The 22,165-nt window shown below is 40.6% G+C and overlaps 1 protein-coding gene across 5 annotated transcripts in view; it reads right to left on the reverse strand.

Annotated features, from left to right (window-relative positions):
- Positions 1–367: 367 nt before the first annotated feature.
- The window catches only part of septin9b (septin 9b), a 70,536-nt gene continuing 48,738 nt past the window's right edge, over positions 368–22,165 (reverse strand). For 4 of the 5 annotated variants that reach the window (XM_005748972.2, XM_005748973.2, XM_005748971.1 and 1 more), the window contains 9 exons: positions 16,443–16,619; positions 12,913–13,041; positions 12,667–12,748; positions 12,049–12,186; positions 8,673–8,790; positions 6,551–6,646; positions 6,205–6,301; positions 2,795–2,846; positions 368–2,334 (listed from right to left, as the gene is read on the reverse strand). In XM_005748972.2, coding sequence (XP_005749029.1) covers positions 2,118–2,334; positions 2,795–2,846; positions 6,205–6,301; positions 6,551–6,646; positions 8,673–8,790; positions 12,049–12,186; positions 12,667–12,748; positions 12,913–13,041; positions 16,443–16,619 — 1,106 coding nt within the window. In that variant the 3' untranslated portion in view covers positions 368–2,117. Of the gene's footprint in view, positions 2,335–2,794; positions 2,847–6,204; positions 6,302–6,550; positions 6,647–8,672; positions 8,791–12,048; positions 12,187–12,666; positions 12,749–12,912; positions 13,042–16,442; positions 16,620–17,114; positions 17,266–22,165 lie in introns of those variants that run through there. The other variant, XM_013914881.1, reaches the window with a different exon arrangement.

A 22,165-nucleotide genomic window follows, 5' to 3' on the forward strand; every position in this document is an offset into this window, starting at 1 on the left:
AAATAAATAAAACTGAACTGAATTAAACGGCTGTACCCAAAATAAGTTTTGCTCGATTAACGTTTGACTTTCATTTAACTGATTGGGGGGGGAAAAGATCTGCCTTCAAAAACCAGGTATATGAGGTGTAGTCTTAAATATGAAAAAAGGAGTAAACTGAAATTAGAATTTTTGAAATGATCATCCTTTTAACCGTAGGCGGTAAGTGATGAGATACTAGCATGCTGTGAGGAGTGTAAACACTGTGAGGACTGGGCCATTCATTTCATTTTTGAAAAGCAAAGTAAAAAATGACCTCTACCCTTCTTCATTTGTACATTTTGGAGAAAAAAAATAAACAACTATTAAACAATAAAAATATCAATCTTTATTCTTTGAGATAGCATATCAAAGATAAACCTTGATCTATAATACCATGACAAATTACACAAGAACTATACAACGGTAAACAGTGTAACCCAATAACTTTCTCTTGATAAACAATAGTTTTGTTTTTCTTCTCTTTACTCTTAAGTAATGAAAATATCTTTAACTTCAATTATACTGTTGACTCTCTTTTGGAAATTAGAATGGTACATTTAGATGTAGTCTCTATAAAATATCCCATGAGCTTTTAAAAATACTTTCCCCCCCCCAAAGAATATAATCACGTGATGTATATCATATGATATGACAGGCAACATTTAGAGGTATCATTTCAGGCTTTTAGGTACAAATTGTCCCTCGCCGTTGTGGCAGAACATCTGCCTCTGATGAAATGATGTAAGCTTGCAATGTAAAAGTCACCGTCTTCCCATTATTTGTTGGCATGACTGATTGTAAATAATAAAATTCAATGTACAAAATGATCAATTCTTGGAAAGTTACTGGTTGCCAGGTACGGTAAAGTCTCACAAACAGCGTACAAAATACTGCATGATACAAAAAACCCAAACATATTCTAAATCTAAATTATCATCACTGGTTAAGACCTGCAACAAACCGGAAGCCAACAGCTGGAATCAACGATGAATTAAAGTGATTACATTAAACGCACACATAAATACCTATTGATAAAATCAGATCTATACTGTATACTGTATGTGCTTCTCTTTAGAAAAGAAAATGGACTTTTATTTGGTCAGAAAAAAAGGACAAAACGGCTGCATGGGATAACAGTTGCACCCCCATCTTACACAATAAAATTAGAACATTAGCAATTAAAATACAACAGTACAAGAGCAATGCAAAATGACTGTATTACACAACATTGGCATTATATGGAAAGAGACAATATTGTTTGGCAAAAAAAAAAAAGGGGGGAGGGTTTTAAAAAACATCCTAAAAACACTGGAAAATTACAAGACTCGTTGTTTCCAAAAGCTACTCCACACTGCTACCGCTTGTCTGTTTAATTCTACAATGCGGAGGTGTCAACAATATCTTTACTTTCTCTGTAACACTATAAGCCTAATCTACATATCCCTACTTAACCCTAGCGACTATACAATACTATACACCACAACACAAGTCTTACTGGGTCAGTGGCACTAAGTTAGGTGTAGTTTAGAGCTAATCTACTGTCATCTCAAAAGCTCTACTGTACTCTGCAACATGACATTTCTCCTGCAGCCTTGGCTCGCCAACACTTCTGTCGACCCATAATTTCGATTATCTGTGTGTGTGGATGACTTCTGTGGATTTCTGTAAACAATCCTGAATGTAGATTGGACTTGACAGTTATCATGACGGGAAAACGAACTAAAAGAAAGTAAGAAAGAAATAGATCACTGTATGATATTGTGGCCCACAGCGAGGATGTGATTTTGCTTTCAACTGTAATGATGTAAAAAGATGAGAAAACAGCTCCATGGATGGAAAAATGTAGGAATTTACTCTCCGCTCTGTTTCTTGTAACTTCCTGATAAATTAAAAGATGTAGTTAGGTAGTCCTTCTTGGTAATAAAAATGATCTTCACAGCATGAATGCGTGTGTGTGTGTGTGTGTGTGTGTGTGTGTGTGTTTGTGTACATCTGGGCTTGTTTTTGTAAACAGAATATATGCAAGAGAGTGTACGCTTTGTGCCAAGCTGTGTCCTGATATCATAAATTGGCAATTTGGCTCCACATTAGACCCTCTACATCTCGTGGGACAAGGCTTCGTGCTGAGCAGCGACTCCGTTTGGCTGCGGGGTGGCGGGCTGCTCCTCGGGCTGGCCATTGGCCTTTGGCTGAACAGTAGGATGGTCAGGCGGGTTAGAGGTGAAAAGGATGTTGGATTCATTTAACCGGCGAACACGATACGTCTCATAGTGGATGCTGCATGTGATGTCTTTGATGTTCTGCATGTGTGTCCTGAAAACAAGACGAAGAAGAGAGTATTACATCTAATGAGAACGTACCGCAAAGCAAGCTTAACAGGAAATGCCTACAACAGGTATCACTCTATATTTATGGTCATGTGTTGTGGAAACAATCGCATGTATTTGCATACTGTGTGCGAGGAGTCAGTCCTACACTAACAAACTTAAATGCACAGATTCATTGGAAGAACCTGAGTAGAAATGCCTGCTCTACCACTGTCTAGGGAAGCACTCAAAACATCAAAAGGAATTTCATTGGTATTGATTTCAGTCGGAAATTGAAGCTTTATAGAATCACTCCTGTCTCCAATTCATTTCAGCACATCTAAAAGACAGAGTGAGCTCTGATTTAGCAAAATGGTGAACCTGTAGCTGGGTTTTTATTCAAATCACACTATACCCCTAAAAAACAAAAACATTAAAATAAATGTAGAAGTGTGATGGATGCTCACCTGATTAGGAGATCTCGGAGATAAGCAAACTCACAGTGTGCAATGTTCTCAACTGCAAAGAGAGAAAGAGCAAATCGCTGAGACTAAATTCACAAAAAAATCCCAAATCCTTTCCAATCCTGCTTTCTTGCAATTCCTTAAAAAGGTCACAAGATGGCAGTGCTGTTCACAATCCAGTTGAAGGGCGTCCTCTAACATGACATCTACAGCAATTTTCTTAAGCCATGATAACTCCCTCCTCCACTTTCCAGCAATTTAACACATCAGAGGTCTTCACTGTATTGGAGAACTTTAAGTAAGACGTTTTAACAAATTCCCTATGACAAGCTTGTGGTGCCTTTAGTAGGCCTAACATGTTTGAATTATAGATTATGTCTAGTGAAAATGAAGTAAAGGAGGCTACTACTTAAGTAAAGCTTTGAAATCCAGGGCAGGAAATTTAATTCTCTTTGAAAGTGGGAGAGTGGAATAACTGCTGGGCCAGTGAGCGCTGATTAACGGCATCAAGGGAACAAGATACCAACTTGTAACGAGCTGAACTGCTGGTGTCTAGACACTCTACTCCTCAACTAGCAGTGAGGAGCTGTTATAGCAATCGATATGTATGTCTAATATACCCGTTACCAACACAGCCCCTGAAAATAAACAGTATTTTCAGTGCTTGTGATAGTATAGAGACTTAGTCCTCCTCTGAGGCCTAATTTATGATGATGGTGCCGGCATGTCCGGGAGCTTTCTCTCCCTTTCTTTTCCCTGTTCCCGCTCTCTTACTACTTGGCTTAACCAGAACTGAGCCACTGTTCTCTTAGCCAGACAAGACTGCATTTGTCCTGAAATTCTTGTACTCCATCTCCCTCACCTTGCGGTTCTACAGAACTCATTTGTAAGCTTTCGTATGAGTAGACTGGACATCTTCAGAATGTAAAATTGAAAGGTTAAAAGTCCAAAGTACCATGTTTTGAGGAGGAAGAAAAGTCTGCATGCACCTCTGAATATAAAGCAGGTTTATACACTAGACGTACAAACTCAAACCTGAAAGTATTGGGATACCGTGCGACATGTACATTAAAAACAGAATGCAATGATTGCAATTTCATAAACCTATATTGTATTTATCATAAAACATTTAATGTTTAAACTAAGAAAATGTACCACTAAGGTCCACACTCAGGTCAGTTTGAATTTGATGGCAACATGTTTCACAAAAGATGAGGAAGTGCTGTGTTTACAGCTGTAAACATCTGGGAGCTGAGAAGAGCAGCTGCTGGACTTTTGGGGGAGGAATGTTGTCCCATTTTAGTCTGATAAATGATTATAGCTGCTCAACAGTCTTGGGTTGTCTTTGTCATATTTTTGCTTTATGATGTTTTGGTGAAAGGTCTGGATTGCAGGCAGGCTAGTTCAGCACCCAGACTCTTCTACTACAGAACCAGTGCTTACAATAGATCCAGTATGTGATTTAGCATCGTCTTGCTGAAATATCCAAGGTCTTCCCTGAAAAAGAGGTCATCTCAGTGAAGCGTATGTTGCTCTAGACCCTGTATTTACTTTGCAGCACTGATGATGCCATTCATGATGTGCAAGCTGCCAATTCCACAGCCACTACTGCACCCCGACACCATCAGAGATGCAGGCTTTTGAACTGAGAGCTGATGAACAAGCCAGATGGGCCCTCTGTTTTCGTCTGGAGCACATGGTGTTTTCAAAAAATAATTTCAACTTTTGATCCGTCTGACCACCGAACGGTTTCCCACTTTGCCTCAGTCCATTTTAAGTGATTTTAAATATTCAAAGTCATTGCAATTATTATTCATTAATAATTTATATCCACCGTTCTGAAATGATTCTACAATGTATAGACAGCTTTTTGCAGGTTGAACCCATCCATCCATTTTTTATACCCAGTCATGTTACTGACCCGATGCCAGTTGATCTCAGTTAATCTAAAATGTTCCTCCAGCTGTTTCCTCTTAGTACAACTTACTCTTCCAGCCTTTTGTTGCTCCGTCCATACTTTTTTCTTCAGTTGCTACCATCACATTCAAAATGAGCATGAGTCTCTCAGTGTAAACATTTGATATGTTTTCTATGTGCTATTGAATAAAATACAGGTTTACAAATCACTGCATTTTGTTTATTTGCATTTGAATCCTTATCTTCGAAATCATTTTTTATTTTTATCCCAGTGTTTTCTGCTCGAAGCGTCACGCCAAGTCTTGCATGCTACCATACTGTTTAGATACTTGTGTGATTGAAATGCTCTTGTTTATCTGAACATTTGTTGTGTTTCAGACACAGTATTTCAAGGTCATATTTCATAGTGAACACTGGGCGTTTCCCCAGCTACACTGAATCACAAAACAAACATAGTCTGAGTCATTTACATTTATCATTTACATGATATTAAATAGCTTGAGGGGGTTTTTTGGTGAATGATTTATACATTACAATGCATTTATAGGACAGCAAATGAACTAGATGCTCTGCAAGGACTGTGCTGAAGGGTGTCCTTAGCAGGAGACACTATTAAACAGTGATAGGTCCCTGCTGAGCTATCCTTCAGTTGGCTTTTTGTCTTTTTGCTACGTGTCCAGAGAGATGTCCTCGCTCTTTCTCCATCTCTACACACACACATACTTGCACAATTGTGAGTAATGCAAGTACAGTTACTTGCTAAGAACCTCTTTGGCACTGTGAGCGTGCAGCACAGGCCAACAAATGTAAACCACATCACAGAAGTTATTGCATGCAAGTGTGTCTGTGAGACAGTGTGCGTGTGTTTTATGTTTCTTCCTGTAATCTCAAAGGACATAGAAAGTGTCTGCAAATCTTTTCCTCCTGTCTCCTACGTCTCCCAAGTTACAGACTCAGAGAAACTTATATAAACAAGTATTCAAACAGCAGATGGTTAAACTAGCTGGCCACGTTTTCAAGCAGCAGTCTCTAACTTTCCACATGCTGAGAGTTCACCAAAATCAGTCTGCTGGTTTTGCTGGTCATTTTGCCACCACAAATACCAGCATGAGCAAGGTGAGACAACTCAACTGTAGTCAGTAACTGTAGCATGCATGCTGCTGTATTATTTATTGGGTGAAGTCAGATGGCTTTGGCACTGTCGTCTGGACAGGTGCGACCCAGTCATGAGTACAGGAAATGGGCCGTTTTAACGTTTGACCAGATGGACATTATAACATTATTAGGCCAAGCCAAGTATTTTTTTAACTGCTTTGCTGGAGCAATTAGTGGCACTGGCAGTGACAGCTACATGTCGACATGGCCGATCTACATCGAGACAGTAAATAAATGATCACATTGTTCTACCTTGTTATTCATTTTCTATTATCTGGCAGGAAAACTAACCAGCTGTGGTGTTTTATTTGCAAGTGTGTATTACAGTTCATGTGTATTACCCTCTATGGTGCCCCACTTTGTTTTCCTTCCCAGAATCCTCTTTCCGTTCACCTGGTACTCCTGGTCGCTGCCCACCACAGCAAAAGGGGTCATCTCCTGTTGAGTGCACACATGCAAACATGAAGAGAAAACGCTGAAGTGTTTGCACAGATTCATTTTCAGGTCATGTTTGACTTGTTGCAATTTCCCCAGTTATCATGGATTTTCCAAAGAAACACATACCAGAGATCAAAAAAGTTGCATCTAACAAAGGCTTACATTACATCCATGCTGTAGCCACAGGATGCTATTCTTTAGGTTTGCTGTTAAAATTCGAAGTGAATGAACAAAGCAGTATCAACTTACCCTGATTTTGTCATTGATCATCCTGTCCTCTGCATCCTCATCAAACTCTTTCTGAGGATAAACATCGATCCCATTGGCTCGCAGCTCTTCCCTAATCTATACACAAGTAAAGAATGACACACAAAAACAATAAAGTTAAGATGACAAAAAATGCAAAAAAGTCACACCGGCACATAATATATAAATGAAGATGCTTCAGTCTACGCAGATATAAAAATGTACAAACGGAGAGTGAGACTGTGGCAGTTGTGCACAAACTCACTTGACTGTGTCCTGGAGCATTTTGTCAAACCAGTATAACAGAATATAAGCTAGCTGTTGATACCCGTGACAGAAAGGGGCGGGGACACGCTGCTTAACAACTCTTGAGAAGTCTGACATCCAGACAGAGGTACAGCTCATAAAATCTCCACCCCTCACTTTCAGCATGCTTTTAAAACGACTAAAACTCGGGCACGGGCGCAGGAAAGTTTCTGAGAGAAATGTCCTTTTAATGAATGACTGTTCACTCCCACAATTACTACTCTGACAATTTCCACTTGGTCCTTGATCAAACATTTTTATTGTGCATCCTTAGAAGCTTTCTCAGGGTTACATTAAAGGATGCGAACCAAGTGAAATCCTACAAAAAAGCCACATCAGCGGTGGTTATGTGAACACACATTCATAGTTGAACACACTGAGACCCATCATTTAATAAAGAACAAAACAAAAAAATTTCAGCTTGTTCTGGTTGCATGTTAAGTTGCTGCGGGGATAATGGGAGGGAAAAAAAACTGGCACGAGAAGCTTTTAGTCAATAATCTTCAGGGTCAAACAGAGCATGTGCAGCCAACCAAAACAATCCAGCTACAAGCCCCGAGGCTTCAACTCTCTGCCAGGGCCTGGCACAGAAACCAGAAAGCAGACTCTGCTTTGTACTTATTGGACTGTGTTACTGGGATAGAGGGGAGACTGGTAGCCAAGACACCCATTGTGCTTCCACCTCTCTAAAATGAATAAAGCTTTTGGGAAGTCTGCATTCTTAAAACAAGGGATGTGACACAGAGAAAAAGATGGAGGAAGGCAGGTGGCTGTCTGCCTCCTGTGGAGTGAAAATAATCCAGCAGAGAAACGCAGCGAGGAAGAGATTCAGCATCACGTAGGGACTCAACCCAGGTGAAGCAGGAATCTGTTTAGCAGGGAAAGCCATGATAAGAAGGTGAGCGGTGTGAGGCTACAGATTGTCAGGTTTACAAGTCAAAGTGTTGACTGTAAAGCCAAATATACCCCCAAATTAAACTCTGTGGATAAAAGCCTGCACAGATTTACAGTGGTTAGCCTGGATGCATTTGCTAAAACGTGCTTTTAAAACGTCAGTGACAATAAAGATTTCTTGCCATTTGCCAAAAATAAAAAATGCCCATCACGTTGCTGAAATAGAGGAAAAGCCAGGAGATCATAAAATTCATTATGTTGTTTAGTTTGGGAACCGTAACTGCATGTATAAAAGCTCTGTGGCGTTAAAAAAAAAACAGTATGGGACTTAACAATGAAAAAATAAACTCACGTATCAAAAACGGGCAAATTATCTCAGATTATTTAGAGAAACTGATGAATATTCAGGGTTTACTAAAATGCTAATTTTGAACTCATTTAATTCTAGTCATGTTTTATTGCACAGTGGAGACCTCTTTGAGCTTGGCTGTATTGTATGCTCACCCCATAATTCAGTGGTAGCCAAACGAAGAGCCTGTCTGCTTAGCTGGAAAGTGGGCTTAAATCTCTTGGATTGTTGCTTAGATAAACAGTTCTTAAATATCTGTAATTAATAAGAGCTTAAAATGTTCACAGTTCACAGAGATAATAGAGTATTTCCCAGGATGGATGGAGTGTGAGTTTGCACAGATGGCTTCAGTTTGTGGTTAAGCCTGGCAGCTTCTATACACCAGTGATTAATGATTATTACTGGTTACTGAACACACCTGTGTTCATGAACACACTCTGTCGTCCGATCTACCAACGCAGTGCATTTATTTATCTTAAGCACACTCTGAAGCGCTCCTGCAGGCCAGGTCTCGCACACAGCTAACACGATGCAGTTACCAAGACCCAGCAATGCATGCAAACACACTTCTCTCACCGTCTTTTTAAAGGAGTCCCTCTCCTCCAGGGTGAGCGTGTCGGCCTTGGCAATGACAGGAACGATGTTGACCACCTTACTGAGATGCCTCATAAACTCCACATCCAGAGGCCTAAGACTGGAAGATGAAAAAGACAACAAAATTCAACTTTACTTTAAGTAAAATAATTCATATTTTACACATAAATGCGCAAGGAGGTACTAAATTAAGAGGTCTTACACTATGGAAGGACAAAGCAATTTATACTACAGATAAAAAGACACCAAGATGTAAACCTTGTTTCATTTTTGAGTGAATAGTAATAATAATTTAATTAAAAGTGCAGGAACGTCAGTTTAGGTTTTAGATATTGTATACAGGAATCGCCACATACAGGATTAATCAGTTAGGCAGGTACCTAAATAAAATATTCCACATGTTTGTTAATAATATGAAATAATCAATAATTCCAGGGGGGGACTCAAACTGTTTCTTTTCAGTAGTTGACTGCACCAAAAATAGCAAACGTGGTTAATTACATGTACTTCACTGCTCCAAACGGACAACTGGAAGTTATATTTAAGAACTGACATGACTGTAAGGAAAGAGAACAACCACTAGAGAGCAGTCATGGTCCACTGCAGTCTTTCTGTTCTCCCTGAAACCATGTCACTGTAACACACAGAGGGGCTTTCTCATTTTGACAGGTTCACCATTTTCCCCATTTGTCCTTAATATCCTGCTTTCGCCTAACTCAAAGCCAGTTTAGATAAAAGCATTCCTCCTCACTGGCTTTGTGAATCTTTCACATCTTAACAGTGTGTTTGATTAAAGTTGTTTACGTTTCTCCTTTAGCAGCCTGTAATCGTGCCTAGCGTAGCAATGATTAGGACCGTCAGTGTGCACACTGTTGTTCCATGTTGCCTCCAGTTGCTCCTGCACACAGTTTCCTTTCATGCTGTCTGCTCTGCCCTCCAATTAACCTCAGCCAGCCTGGTTCAAAGACCCAGAGGCAGCTGGAGGGAGGAAGGATGCCAGGCAAGTTCTCCAGAGCAACTGACAGACATGTCACCATCAAAATGGGATGAGCTTGTGCTACACAGAGCACAGAGACAGGACAAGAGAAACAGAGCAGCAGAGGTAAAGAGAGAGGAGCGATGCAGAATAAGCGAGGCATCAAATGCTCAGGGGGCAAAATGTCACGTGAAATAAATACGCAGACAGGAAGGATATCCCCCCCTCCAAAAAAAGAAAAACTGTGGCTCACGATCCATGTGTGTCAGTGCATAAATAAACTGGGGCTATATGTACATGTGTGCAGCATCACATGCATGACAGAGCATACGTGCACACTTTCAGATGTACACATGCACTCTTACCGCAACATATGCAGCATGGACAGTCTTTATAAATTAAACATGGATGCATGCACAGACGTACAACTGTATGTCTGTGCATGCATGAATAAATCCTTCTGTCTAGCTGGTCGAAGAACATAGCAGTGACGTTTAAATGAACTGAGAATGGTTAGCTCGGTGGTCAAATGAAATGAGGAGAAAACAACCAACCACACTGCGAGCAGCACTCCCCTCCCACCATTTCAGCAACGGGTCAGAAAACCAGCTCGGAGTTGACGAGAGCCAAAGTGGAGTCTTTGTTTTCTCGTGACAACCTGAAAATAATGTGCCTGATGCTGCCATTATCGGAAATGGCTTCTTTGATGCCAAGGCTGTGTCTTGCTTCACTGAGCGCTGCTCTTCGATCCGAAACCACAGTAGCAACCGAAATGCACATCTCCAACGATAGAGGCTTATGAAAGCTCAATCTGTCGTCATTTTGCTTCCTGTCATTCTTGGTCACATGGCGCAGGCATCCAGAAGCCTTTGGCATTGTGTCTGGGTAATTGGTAACAGGCCTCATTTAAAAAAACCTTCAGCTAACATTACTGTGAGAATTTAAAATGAGAAAATAAGCAAGCAGAGCATAATAGGGTAAGAGTTTTGTGATTCTTTCAGGGACTTATGTTCTTATTTTATTTGTGAATCACTTCAACTAAGTTGAAAAAAACAAAAAACAACTGCAAAGATCTGCCGTAGGTTTGTAAGTATCCTTATATGTACGTATGAAACTACCAAACAGGAACTCTCTACCACGTGCCATATCCCAACGGTAGCCCCAGCAGATGTCTCCTTTATTCTTGCATACAACTCTCTGGATAGCTGTAAGGAAGATCACTTCCTGACAGATGTTTATAACTTTTGATTAAGAAAAAAGGTGTGAATTTGTGCAAAGCGGGCACCTCTGCTTATGAGCAGTATCTGACCTGCAGCAATACTATGATTACAAAGATGACGCTGGAGGATTTAGGCACTAAGAGAAGCAATGCACAGTCACAATAGAAGAGGGTGGACTGAACTCTGCAGCTGTAAGCACAATTATCCACAAACACATTCAGGGTATCCACATATGCACACCCGTGCAAGTTTCAGCATGCCCACTGCCCACTTGAGTCCACTCCCTGCGCCCTGCTTTACATGAACAAGGGTACACACGAACACACACTCGCTGAAGCAACAGCTGTGGTGACATGAGCAGATGATGAGGGGGTCTGTCAAACTGTGGGGCTCGCACATGTCATCCCTCGATCCTTGAAAAACATTTAAGTGGACAACTGTTGAGTTATTGGTGCACAGAAATATGCGACTGGGTTGGATCTGCGGTAAGAAAGCCAGTTAATGGGTGTTTACAGTTGGTGCGCATTAAAGCTTTGAGTGTTTTAATTCACATATGTACAATATTTTAAAGCCAAGGTGGCTTTATCAATCACACACACTCAAGAGACAGTATCTTTCTTGCTCCTGAGGTAACACAAGGACACTAGCATTAGTTGCTAAATGAGACACCTGCACTCTTTTGGTCCACACTTTGGTATGTTAGAATCATTCACACCATTTTGTTTCTGCTTTAGCCTCCAACCACGTCTTTTGCACATTTGGCGGCTCAGTGAAACACGCTCGTCTCCGACCACTGTCGCACTGGATTTCATCATCAAGTTTCCGTCAACTGCTCGATATCACATCTCTCTATTCAGTCACAGATGATAAAGCCGAGAGATATTTAAGAGAGACACGGCTCAGAATGAAAGGAATACAGCGGAAGCTGCAGAGTTCAGTTTCTTTGTGAAATGTGACCCTTCGAGTGACTCTTACGTGTCTTTGAGGAGAGAACGAGTTCCACATGTGGTCATTAGAGAGTGAGATGAAAAAGACCAGGAAAGCGATGTGGTTAAAGAGCTAGAAAGAGACAATAGGTCGGGGGAGGTCCCCTGAAGACCCTCTGTAGTTGTGGTGAGAAAAAAGGAGTAGGAGCTTGTATCATTTTAATACAGGCTCTTACCAGTGGCCAGTGGGAGGTATGAAGTATATGCAGCAGTGCACCCTGGAGTCTGGGATCCTTTTCTTCCTGTTAATGTTGATTTCCTCTTGCAGGTAGGATTCATACTGGTCATTGATGAACTTCATGATGGGTTGCCAGCTGTAACAAAGAAAATTAAGGAAAGAAACTATTACCTCAAAACCTCTTTGTAAACAGTTACTCTGCTACAGTGACTCCTTTTGTTCTGCAACATTAACTTTTAAGCTCCAAAGAAATTTGTAAAGACAAAACTACGGATTTTTTTTTTCCTTTTCGGTGATATAGCGATATTATAACATGCAGCATTGCCTCCAGGGAGGCAAATGTTCCTGTAATGCTAAAGACACTTTTAAGACATTATAACTTCTAATTAAATCATGCATATTTTACTTACACAAAAACTGAATCACATTTCCTCAACACTTAAATTATAAAATAATAACATGAAATCCACCGTCTTGATTAAACAAAATAAAATGGAAAAAGTGTTAAAAAAAACAAAAAACAAAAAAAAACAGAAAGAAATTGAGTTTCAGCTTTGAGACAAATTGAATAAGTACAGGAAGTGATTGTAGGCAGGTAGATCAAGTCTGGGCTCACCAGTTTTCATTGTTGATTTGATCCCCAAAGCCAGGAGTGTCAATAACTGTTAGCTTCATCCTAACGCCTTTCTCTTCAACATCTACAGAAAGAAAAAGTGATTCGTGTAATTTAGGACACTTCACTTTTGCCAGAACGATGCACCGTTTATATATTTATAATGACAGATTAGACAGAAAGCCCATATTTCATATTATTAATGCAATATGTGCTGCATCAGGTGGTAGGCTACAAAACACGGCATACCGTGACTGACGGACTTGATCTCGACTGTCTTGGGGATCCTCTCCTCCACGTTGGGCTGCACAGACTTACGGCTCACCTTGGATTTGAACAGCGTGTTCATCAGAGTGGACTTTCCCAGGCCGCTTTGCCCTGATCCAAAAAATGAACAGACGAACATGCAACATTTAGTAAAAGTAAGAAAACAACCATCTTAGGCAGTCACAAGGGAAATCCCTCTGAAGACAAAAGCACAATTCAGCTTCTCTTTTTTAAAACCTCAGAGTGGGGAAAACTACATCTTATAACAGGACCTTACGCTCTTCTGCATGGGTTGTGTGGTAGGTGTGTAGTTGCATTGGGAGCCTCGTTATAGCCCCCAGAAGAGCCACCTTTGGACGCCACAGTATTGTACAGACCACACACAGAGATGCAGACATACACAAGATACATCACCCACTAGGGGCTGAATCCTCTTACGTTGTGTCTCCAGTATTATATAATTCTACTGAATATGGTCTTAGTGAGATAGGGTGGGTGGAAACTAAGTAGAAAGTGCATATATACTTATTATACAATATTATAGTGTCATTTCTCTTACTTAATTAAAAAAGGTCCACTGCTGTTGATACCATGAATAAAAATGCAATTTCCCCTTCCACAGTGTATACTTATCATACTTGTCAATACATTACATTTAGTATTTATTAATCAGTACAAGAGTTATACTCCGACATCTAATAGCCTCAAAAAATGTGCACCTGCATAGTATGGTATCCAGAGTCGTTGGGCTACGTTTCTTTTTTTGACTTCCAAATGAATTTAAAATTTAGTCAATCTGCTCATTTCCACTTCCACATTTTTACTCTAAAGACTGAGGTAGATTTGCATAATTCACAGTTGCTGTAGCTCCCTTTCCTGTAGCTCAACTTTACTCTGACTGGCTTAAGCATTAGCTGTATGCCTGACGACATCATTATTTAAAACCATGACACGCACGATTGTCAGATAGTAAATATGTCGAACTTGTGGACAGAGGATGCCAACATGGCGAGTCTATGAAGTTAAAGGTGACTTACAGCGACACTGTGATGCTATTCATTGCTTGTTTAGCCAATGGAAACATCGACTAAACAAATGCATGCTTGTGCTGAAACAACAACGAGTTGGTTTCCTTTGACTGGACGAAAATAATACAAGGTGGAAGCGAAAATCTTGATTTGATACTAGCATCATTTTGAAACATTAGGAGTAACCGGATAAACAGGTCACTGCACACAGACCCACTCTGTGTGCCATGTCCCACATTTCCTATCCTAAATGTAGACTCTGTGGGTATCTGATAGGGCATATGGAGAGTCGCCAAGCTGCCAGTCCCTTTGTGACCTCTTGGTGGCCTTTACCGCCTCTCTCTCACCTTACATAAACACACTGCCTCTTTAGCACACACTTCACATGCAGTCTGCCCTGCTGTATGCATTCAGCCACAAGCACATGGTCACATTTTCTTTCCTTCTTCTACTGACATACACACTTAGACACATTGGCCAGGACTAGGTAGCTGAGGGGAGAAATTAGGGTCAAATGCATTCTCTGAATACCACAAGACCACAAGGGACAAGACCAACACCAGTTAACCTTTTACATTTCAACTAACCACTCAAATAGCAAATCTGTTAGCCAGCAGGAACTTTATTAGAATGGGAATACATTATCTCTTAACGTTAACTAAAAGAAATCTAACAAATCTAACTACAGAAAAAAAACAACAACAACAAAACAGTAGTAATCTGACTACACACGGTAGCCAGATTCCTACTGTGTTTCATGGCCTTGAGCAAGAGCTGAAGACAGTCTCACAATTATCACCAAAATGATGCACACCCTGCTGTCAAAACAGTCAGAACCCAACGGCAGGCCAGCACTGAACGGAAAGTAAGAAGTAGATGCCAATCATGTGCTAGGTGTTTGCTAACACATTGCCCGAGGAACTTGACACGTTGCTATAGTGATGTACTTTAAAGCTCCCTTTGGCAATCAAGATGCCTCGTGCCGGTTGAAACTTGCCTTTTCTTTTCCTAGTGAGCGTTATTTAACAGCGATAGACTTTATCAGTTAATTTTCATTTATCCTTGATGCATTTGGGGCACTGCAAGCAAACATGTCAATGTTGGGTAGAAATCTGCAGTTTTCCTGCAACAACACAAATGTGTAAGCAGGGATGCAAATCTCACAGAGATTGAAACACGCTGCTGTTTCACTCGGGAGCTTTTTGTGTTTACTCAGAAAATAAACGTTCGGTGAGTCATGTTCCACCATCATGCTCTCAATATAAATCTGACACTCTCACTTCACACTCAATGCAATAAACAGTAACTATGCAGCAGCCCTCATTTGCCATGCTATGATCCATTTCCATGAAGCTGCACTGACATGCCACCTTACAGCGTGTGCTAAACATAGCCCCGAAGAGCCTCAAATCAGAGTTTTACAGTTACTTCCAACAGGCCAGTACCAACAAACAAAACAGATAAAATTTCTGATTGTTATGTAGCTTGACAACATTCCTTTGTTTATAAGCAACATTAGCATAGGTCTGTGTCTCTTGTATGCATGCACACAGGTGCAGGATTGGATAGATGTACTGACACTTTGATGGTGAGGCTTAACTGGAGGTGCGTAGCTGCTTTCTGAGGACGTGAAGTCTCACACGGAGTGTATGCTTCAGCTTGTCAGAGTAATCGCCATCATTATAGCAATTACTCAGCCTGACAGCCTAAGTTTATCCTCTCAAGTGAGAGTGTTTGTCTGATAAACTGTGGACACTCAAAAAGAGAGCTTGTTGAGGAAGTCGCCACGTTAGCTGACTGTTACCAAAACAAGGGAAGTAGAACCACACTATCAAACACGCACGGTTCGTCCTGCCTTTGCTCTTTACGGCAGCCTCGTAATAGATATAAAAAGCGATTTTCTGAATCGACAGCAAGCAAACCAAGCATGTCCTCTTTTAACTGGCGATATGTGTGCTCCTGATGTGTGTTGCGTCTCAGTTAAATGCTGACTCATGTGTTACTTGAACCACAACTCTTCTTTCGTTGCTTTGTTCTGCATTTTGAGTTGTTGCTGCACAAACTGAAAAGTTTTAAATGACTCCCATGTGATTCCCCCCCTTTTTTTGCTTTGCTGAAATCAGGACTGGGACAATATCTGTTGCAAACACACCACATTTGGGAGCAATTACAGCTTCAAGCCTTCTTGGACACATCTGTGCTAGTTTAAACTGGTTACATAGTTATATTCAAATCCAACATGAAGGCATAATAAACATTAAAGTGTGAGGTCAGACTAGATGGGAGGAAAACATTTAGAATTAGGCCTTTACATCATTCCACAGATTTGTACGAAAGCGACCACCTTTACTCACTGTAATTATCTTTTTTATATGCCATAATTTAGCATCTTTAGCATCCCCCGCTCCTCCATTTAATTTGACAGGACAAGGTTGGAGTCAACAGCACAGGTTTTCACTGGGTAATGTTGTGTGTCTTACTCACCCACAACCATGACATTGAACTCAAAGCCTTGTTTCATGGCCTTCCTCCTCATTTGCTCCAGGATGGCATCGATGCCCACATAGCTGGTGTCGCTGATCGGGGTCTTCTCCCCCTTAGCTTGAGGTTGGGGCTTGGTGGCTTCAGACATGTTGCTATGGCTCAGATTGACCTCTGACCCTAAGGGACACAAAGAGGGGGACAAATTAGTGTATTTTGTTGGTGTTTATCCCCAAAGCTTGATGTTTGAGCACATTAGTTTATGAAGTTAACGTTTAAATTTAGTACATTTGAACAAGCAACATAAATTCAAGTGAAACCTTATTAACTGCAGTGAACACCAAGTTAGGAGTGCAAATCATACACGATACTCATCTGAGAGGCTGACTTCCTGTGTGAAACAGGATACCAGACTCAAAATTCATAGCACCAACCCCCTTTTACAAGTTACTGTGTAAATGAGACATTATAGAAGAACAAGAAACTTTCCAGCAACTACCTCACGCTAGCAACCCATTGCACAAAAGCTGTTGACTTTTTCAAAAAATAATGATGTGGAAGTTGGAGCCACAGTCAAACAATGCAGCTGTGTTTTGCAGTAAAGATAAACTAATAAGGAAGACAAAAGAAACAGACCTCGGTGGAAGAAGCGACCAAATATAAATAACAGCTTACCTCACTTTAAGGCGGATCAATTGAAGGCGAAGGCTGTGTGCCAAAGCACTGCTGCAACAGGCAAAATAAAAAAAACAGTTCAACCCTACCAACTGTACTAGTATGTGCTTGCATCAACAGCAAGACTCACTCCTATGGTAGGAGGAGACATCATTTCCTGTACTGTGACAGCGTGTGGCGATGCCTGCGTGAGGTCTGCAGTCAAAGACACTACAAACCACAGACGTGTACCTGAAACTGAATCTGTTACAGCCATCCTGGATTTATCTTTATATGAGGCACGCTAAAACAACAGCTTGTCCATAAAGTGCTTTCTGCAGCATCACGCCTTTTAACGCTATAAATATAAATGAAGCAGTTATGACAATGAACTTTCTGATACTGCTCCCTGCTCAGAGTTTCTCTCTTCCTGGGTATGGGTAAGACAAAAACATTTTTTTGTGAGCGTTTTGTTTTTATATTGATACCATGCTGGTTGTTTACAGGCACAGAAAACAGAGATTTACCCACAGAGGCTGAAAGTCAAAGACTCACAAGATTGTGGGTGTCCACTCTCAAGTGGACACCAGTAGTCAGCACAAGCCTGAAAACCACAGACTTTTCTACTTTACAAGTCATGTATGCTTCCCTTAGCCAAGATTAGAAAAACAGTGCACACATGTTCACCGATACCCAGTTATTTTAATAGATATAACACAAAAAGTAGGTAAACTACATGCATGACGAGAAGGTAGGAAGTTAAATAAGAGTTTTCAAACAGGAATGGCTGCAGTGCTATCAGACTACCTTGACAACTTTCCTTTTGGTTAAACCTTACAGTTAGGGTTGGCCCTTAACCACCATAACTTTAGTTATGCTGCTATAGGCTCAGGCTGCTGGGGGACGTCCCATCCTCCACTCAATTTTGTCGACTCCCTGCGCATTCATGCGTCACTAATGCATGTCATTACCATCTGTCTACATTGTCCCATAGTTTGTGCTGTTTCCTGTTCATGGTGTCTCTGTGTCATCTTTTTTTCTACGTTCCTCCACTTAGCAACCAACTAACCGGTGTAGCAGACGGCTGCCCCTTCCTGAGCCTGCTGCAGGTTTCTTCCTGTTAAAACTGAGTTCTTCCACCCCACCGTCTCCAAGTTCTTGCTCATTGGGGAGCATTTGACCATCACTAGTTCTGTCTCAAAGATGGGGTCTTCAATTTATAATACAAAGCACCCTGAGAAGCTTGTGTGAGCTTGTGCGATATACATAAACCTGAACTGAATGTCTACTAACATAACATATAATTTCAACCTTCTACACACTTGCATAATACTGAGTACGTCTGAAATCAATGACCGCTTCTTCTCTGAGCGAGACAAAGAGCCACAATTTTGGACCACGAGTAAGGTTATTGCACCTTCAGCAGTCTCTGTGGTATCCATCAGACCTCTGACTTTCAGACTCTGATGGCCAAATGTTTAGTGGACGAACTACCCATGTGGCTTGGCTAAAATTCAACAAATCAATCATCAGGCAATAAGTGATCACTAAACAATGCATTTCTCTTGAGAAATCACTCAACTGAAATTAAAATGCTATTTCTTTTTCAATTCGATGGGGGAAAAATCCATCCACCACAACAATTCAGGAGTTTAACCCATGCTGTGATGTAAACCTCCTGGCAATACTGCACAGTGTGATCATTTCGAGCAGCACAGCTGTCCTCAGGAAACCCAACACATAACTGCTGTCTGTTGGACATGATACAATAAGGTTTTTTGGATTGGTATTTCTTTAGCCTGTGTTTCAGAATATTTGTACAGGTTTACAAATTGTTGTTTGGCTAACTATGCACAATGACATCAAACGTGAATGCAACAGTAGCTTCTTGAATGACAGAATGAAAGATCGCTTTAATGACGATATCCAGAGCATTTGCCAAACTGCCTTCTGGTCACCCTGACCATGCCAGCCCCAGACCACCTACTACGTTATAAGTCTGCTTTCTAATAATGGACAGCCACCAACTAGGTGGGGCAAACAAGCCAGGGTACTGAAATCCTACAAAAACAGACAAATGTGTGATACACGTAGGGAAAAAGGAGAACAAGTATCAATACCAGGAAAGTGCCTGAAAGCTCTCTGCTGTCAAGCATACTGAAACTGTTTTTAAAGTCACTTCTCCTTTTCCAAGGAGAACCAAGAACTTTCATTTTTAATCTCTGCACTAACCCACAGCTAATTGATTAATATAATTAATCGCTGAGCTATACATTAACTGACCACTAGCGGGCATCTACTTTACTAAGAATTATTTGTGGTCTTCACGTACATAAGAGCCAATTCTGCTAAAACCATTTCTTCATCAGATCTTGATTATAATGTTGTAAAGTTCCACAAGAAAAGCACCAATAACGCTTGCTAGTGGCAGAACATATTAATCGCCAAACCTCATTCATAAATGAACAGAAACAAAGGCTGTGACTCAGATCATGATTTGGCTGCCACAGCCGTTGAATAAAGACTGCTTCTACATGAGAGAGACTCAGCAGAGTCATCATAATGGAACAACATATCAAACTGTGAGATGCAAGCAATTGATGGCAAAGTGCAGTGGACTACAACGATGCATCAAGGAGCCTCAGCGAGCACCTATACCGATAAAGCACACTACATTTATTTTACTGCCCTTGAATCTTACTTCAAATGAAAACAGCTTTATTAATCTGCAAAAATATTCTGTCTTAAGATCACTTTGAAGAGGACAAAAGAAGAAAAAAAAACCCCCACTAGACAGAGGATGTTTTGCCTCGTAATATGAAAAAGCAGCACTTTGGGATTAACTGATTTCAGAGCTCTGTTTAATGAATGGAGAGGAGTTCAAGCCTTTTCCCTGCATGAATGGATAGATCCCATCAAAGAGATTACTCCAATCTCTTGTTAGTTATTTTCAAATGAGGGCACTTTATGGGAAGCTGACGTTCATTTGCACTCAAGATGGCATCTTGCTGTTTTGTTCTTGCTCTTTAGAAGTCGACACAGTTTTCCACACAAACATATTTTATGTTGTCTTAATGGCGAAATGTGTCTTTATTTAATAGGAGTTGCATGCTACAAAATAATTGCTCTATTAAAACGAGTTTCAGTTGTGCACGTTTTCTAAAAGATTTCCTGTTTGTCACAGAGGGCCTCACAGCAGACAAACCACAGCATTTACATCCGCACTGAAACGGTTTGTACAGCTTAAAGGCATACACCAGCAAACTGTACTCATGAGGATCAATTAATTTGCCACAAGAAATATCACTTAGCACTTGTACAGTATCCTCCATTTCTCTGAATTTAACCTTGTCCAGTCTGTGAAAGTAATCCCGAGGTTGTTAGACACGTCATCGGGGATATTTTAGCCTTACAGAGTTTTGTACATGCAGACACTGCAAAGGATATTTAGGCCTTATCTTATAGAAATGTACCACTGAATAAACCGACTATTGTTTAATGAACTATTATTTCTTATCATTTTCCATAGTGATCCCATTTGATACCTAATGTAATAGAAATGGACTGACATATAGATCGTGCTTTTCCAGCCTGAAACGACAAGTCCTATTTAACCATACATTCCTAAAGTGCTTTGGTCTATAGACTTCTTTTGCCTTAAATTGACAACCAAGTTAGAATCACTGACTGACTTAACGTGCATGTCTATGAGCTGGTGCAGGACATGGAGGAAGCCCATGCAATTACAGAGACAGCTTGCAAACTTTGTACATAAAGTCCCGTAGCAATCAGGACAGTGAAATCTGAAAACCTCTTAGATTTAGGTGACAGTGCTACAGAACATCTCAGTTTAAAATAGATAATTATCTGCATCTACTATATGAAAAAGCTTTCACAAAGCCTGCAATAAACTGTCTCTGACTTAAATTTATGTCATACAAAAATATAAACTATTCTGGGAGAACCAAGTTGTTGAATTTCATGCAGTTGCCCTTTGACACATGTAGCACACGGCTGCTGATAGTTTGCCCTAGCTGGGTGGTTTAGGTGAAGGTGCATTATCAAGGACGCGTGACAACCCCTCGCTCACTGGTAATTAACTGGAAAGTTATCTGCCCTATTCTTACATGGCCCCATATGGGCATTACTCAGACTTCGTACCAGTCAGGGGGGCAGATTAAAGACATTTTAATCTCCATCAGGTAATGTCCTCAGAGGACTGCGGAGGGAGTGAAAGTGAGGAGAGCTCAACATCCACGACTCACAGAACAGAAATGATTGCCGTTTATCTTCAACACCAGCAGTTTTTTGTAGACAAAAACACAGAACGGCTTTCAGGCAGCAATTCTTATATCATAAGAGTAGAAAGATAGACCACTTTGAGATTTCAAAACTTGCACACAGCTGACAGATCAAAAAGCGCAATCCTGGACACCAAACCCACTGCATTGTAATATAACCTTCCTGGAAAACTAACACACAGTATTACTCTTCCGTCAGATATAATACTCTGTTTGGCTGTAACAGAGAATCCCCTTCCCATTCCACATTCACACATAACTCAACACTCCCTCCCAAGCCCTTCATTAAAATCCCATCAGGCATATCATATCCAACTCTACATTTAATATTCACCAAGTGAAACTTGAACATGCCTTCCCAAGAAACAAAGCCTTTATTGTCTTCTCGAAAAGCCTCCTCAAACCAAAGAAATTCAGTTTCCATCGATCCGCGGACGCCACATCACCACTTTTCAGCCCTGCTTTAAATTACATGAAAGTTTTTCTCTGTTATTGTTCGACTACAGCCAAGACCCTGACAATGCTGCAGAGGGAAAAGGAAGCAGGAGGTGAAGGAGAGATAGAAGAAATGAGTAAAATGAATCAGTGCGTGTTCAGCATGTAATTAGCGCAAATGAGCCAAACTGTTTAAACGCTGTGGTCGATGACTGACACTTTGAAATTTGTGCATTTTGAGGATTTTACAGCACCCCCCTAAAGACTTACTGTGAGGCTTTTTAGCCTTTATTTTTGAGACGACAGTAGAGTAGACAGGAAAACAAAGAGTGGGGG

This window comes from Pundamilia nyererei, unplaced genomic scaffold, assembly GCF_000239375.1.
Source record: "Pundamilia nyererei isolate P.nyererei 1_Seehausen unplaced genomic scaffold, PunNye1.0 scaffold00234, whole genome shotgun sequence".
Lineage (NCBI taxonomy): Eukaryota > Metazoa > Chordata > Actinopteri > Cichliformes > Cichlidae > Pundamilia > Pundamilia nyererei.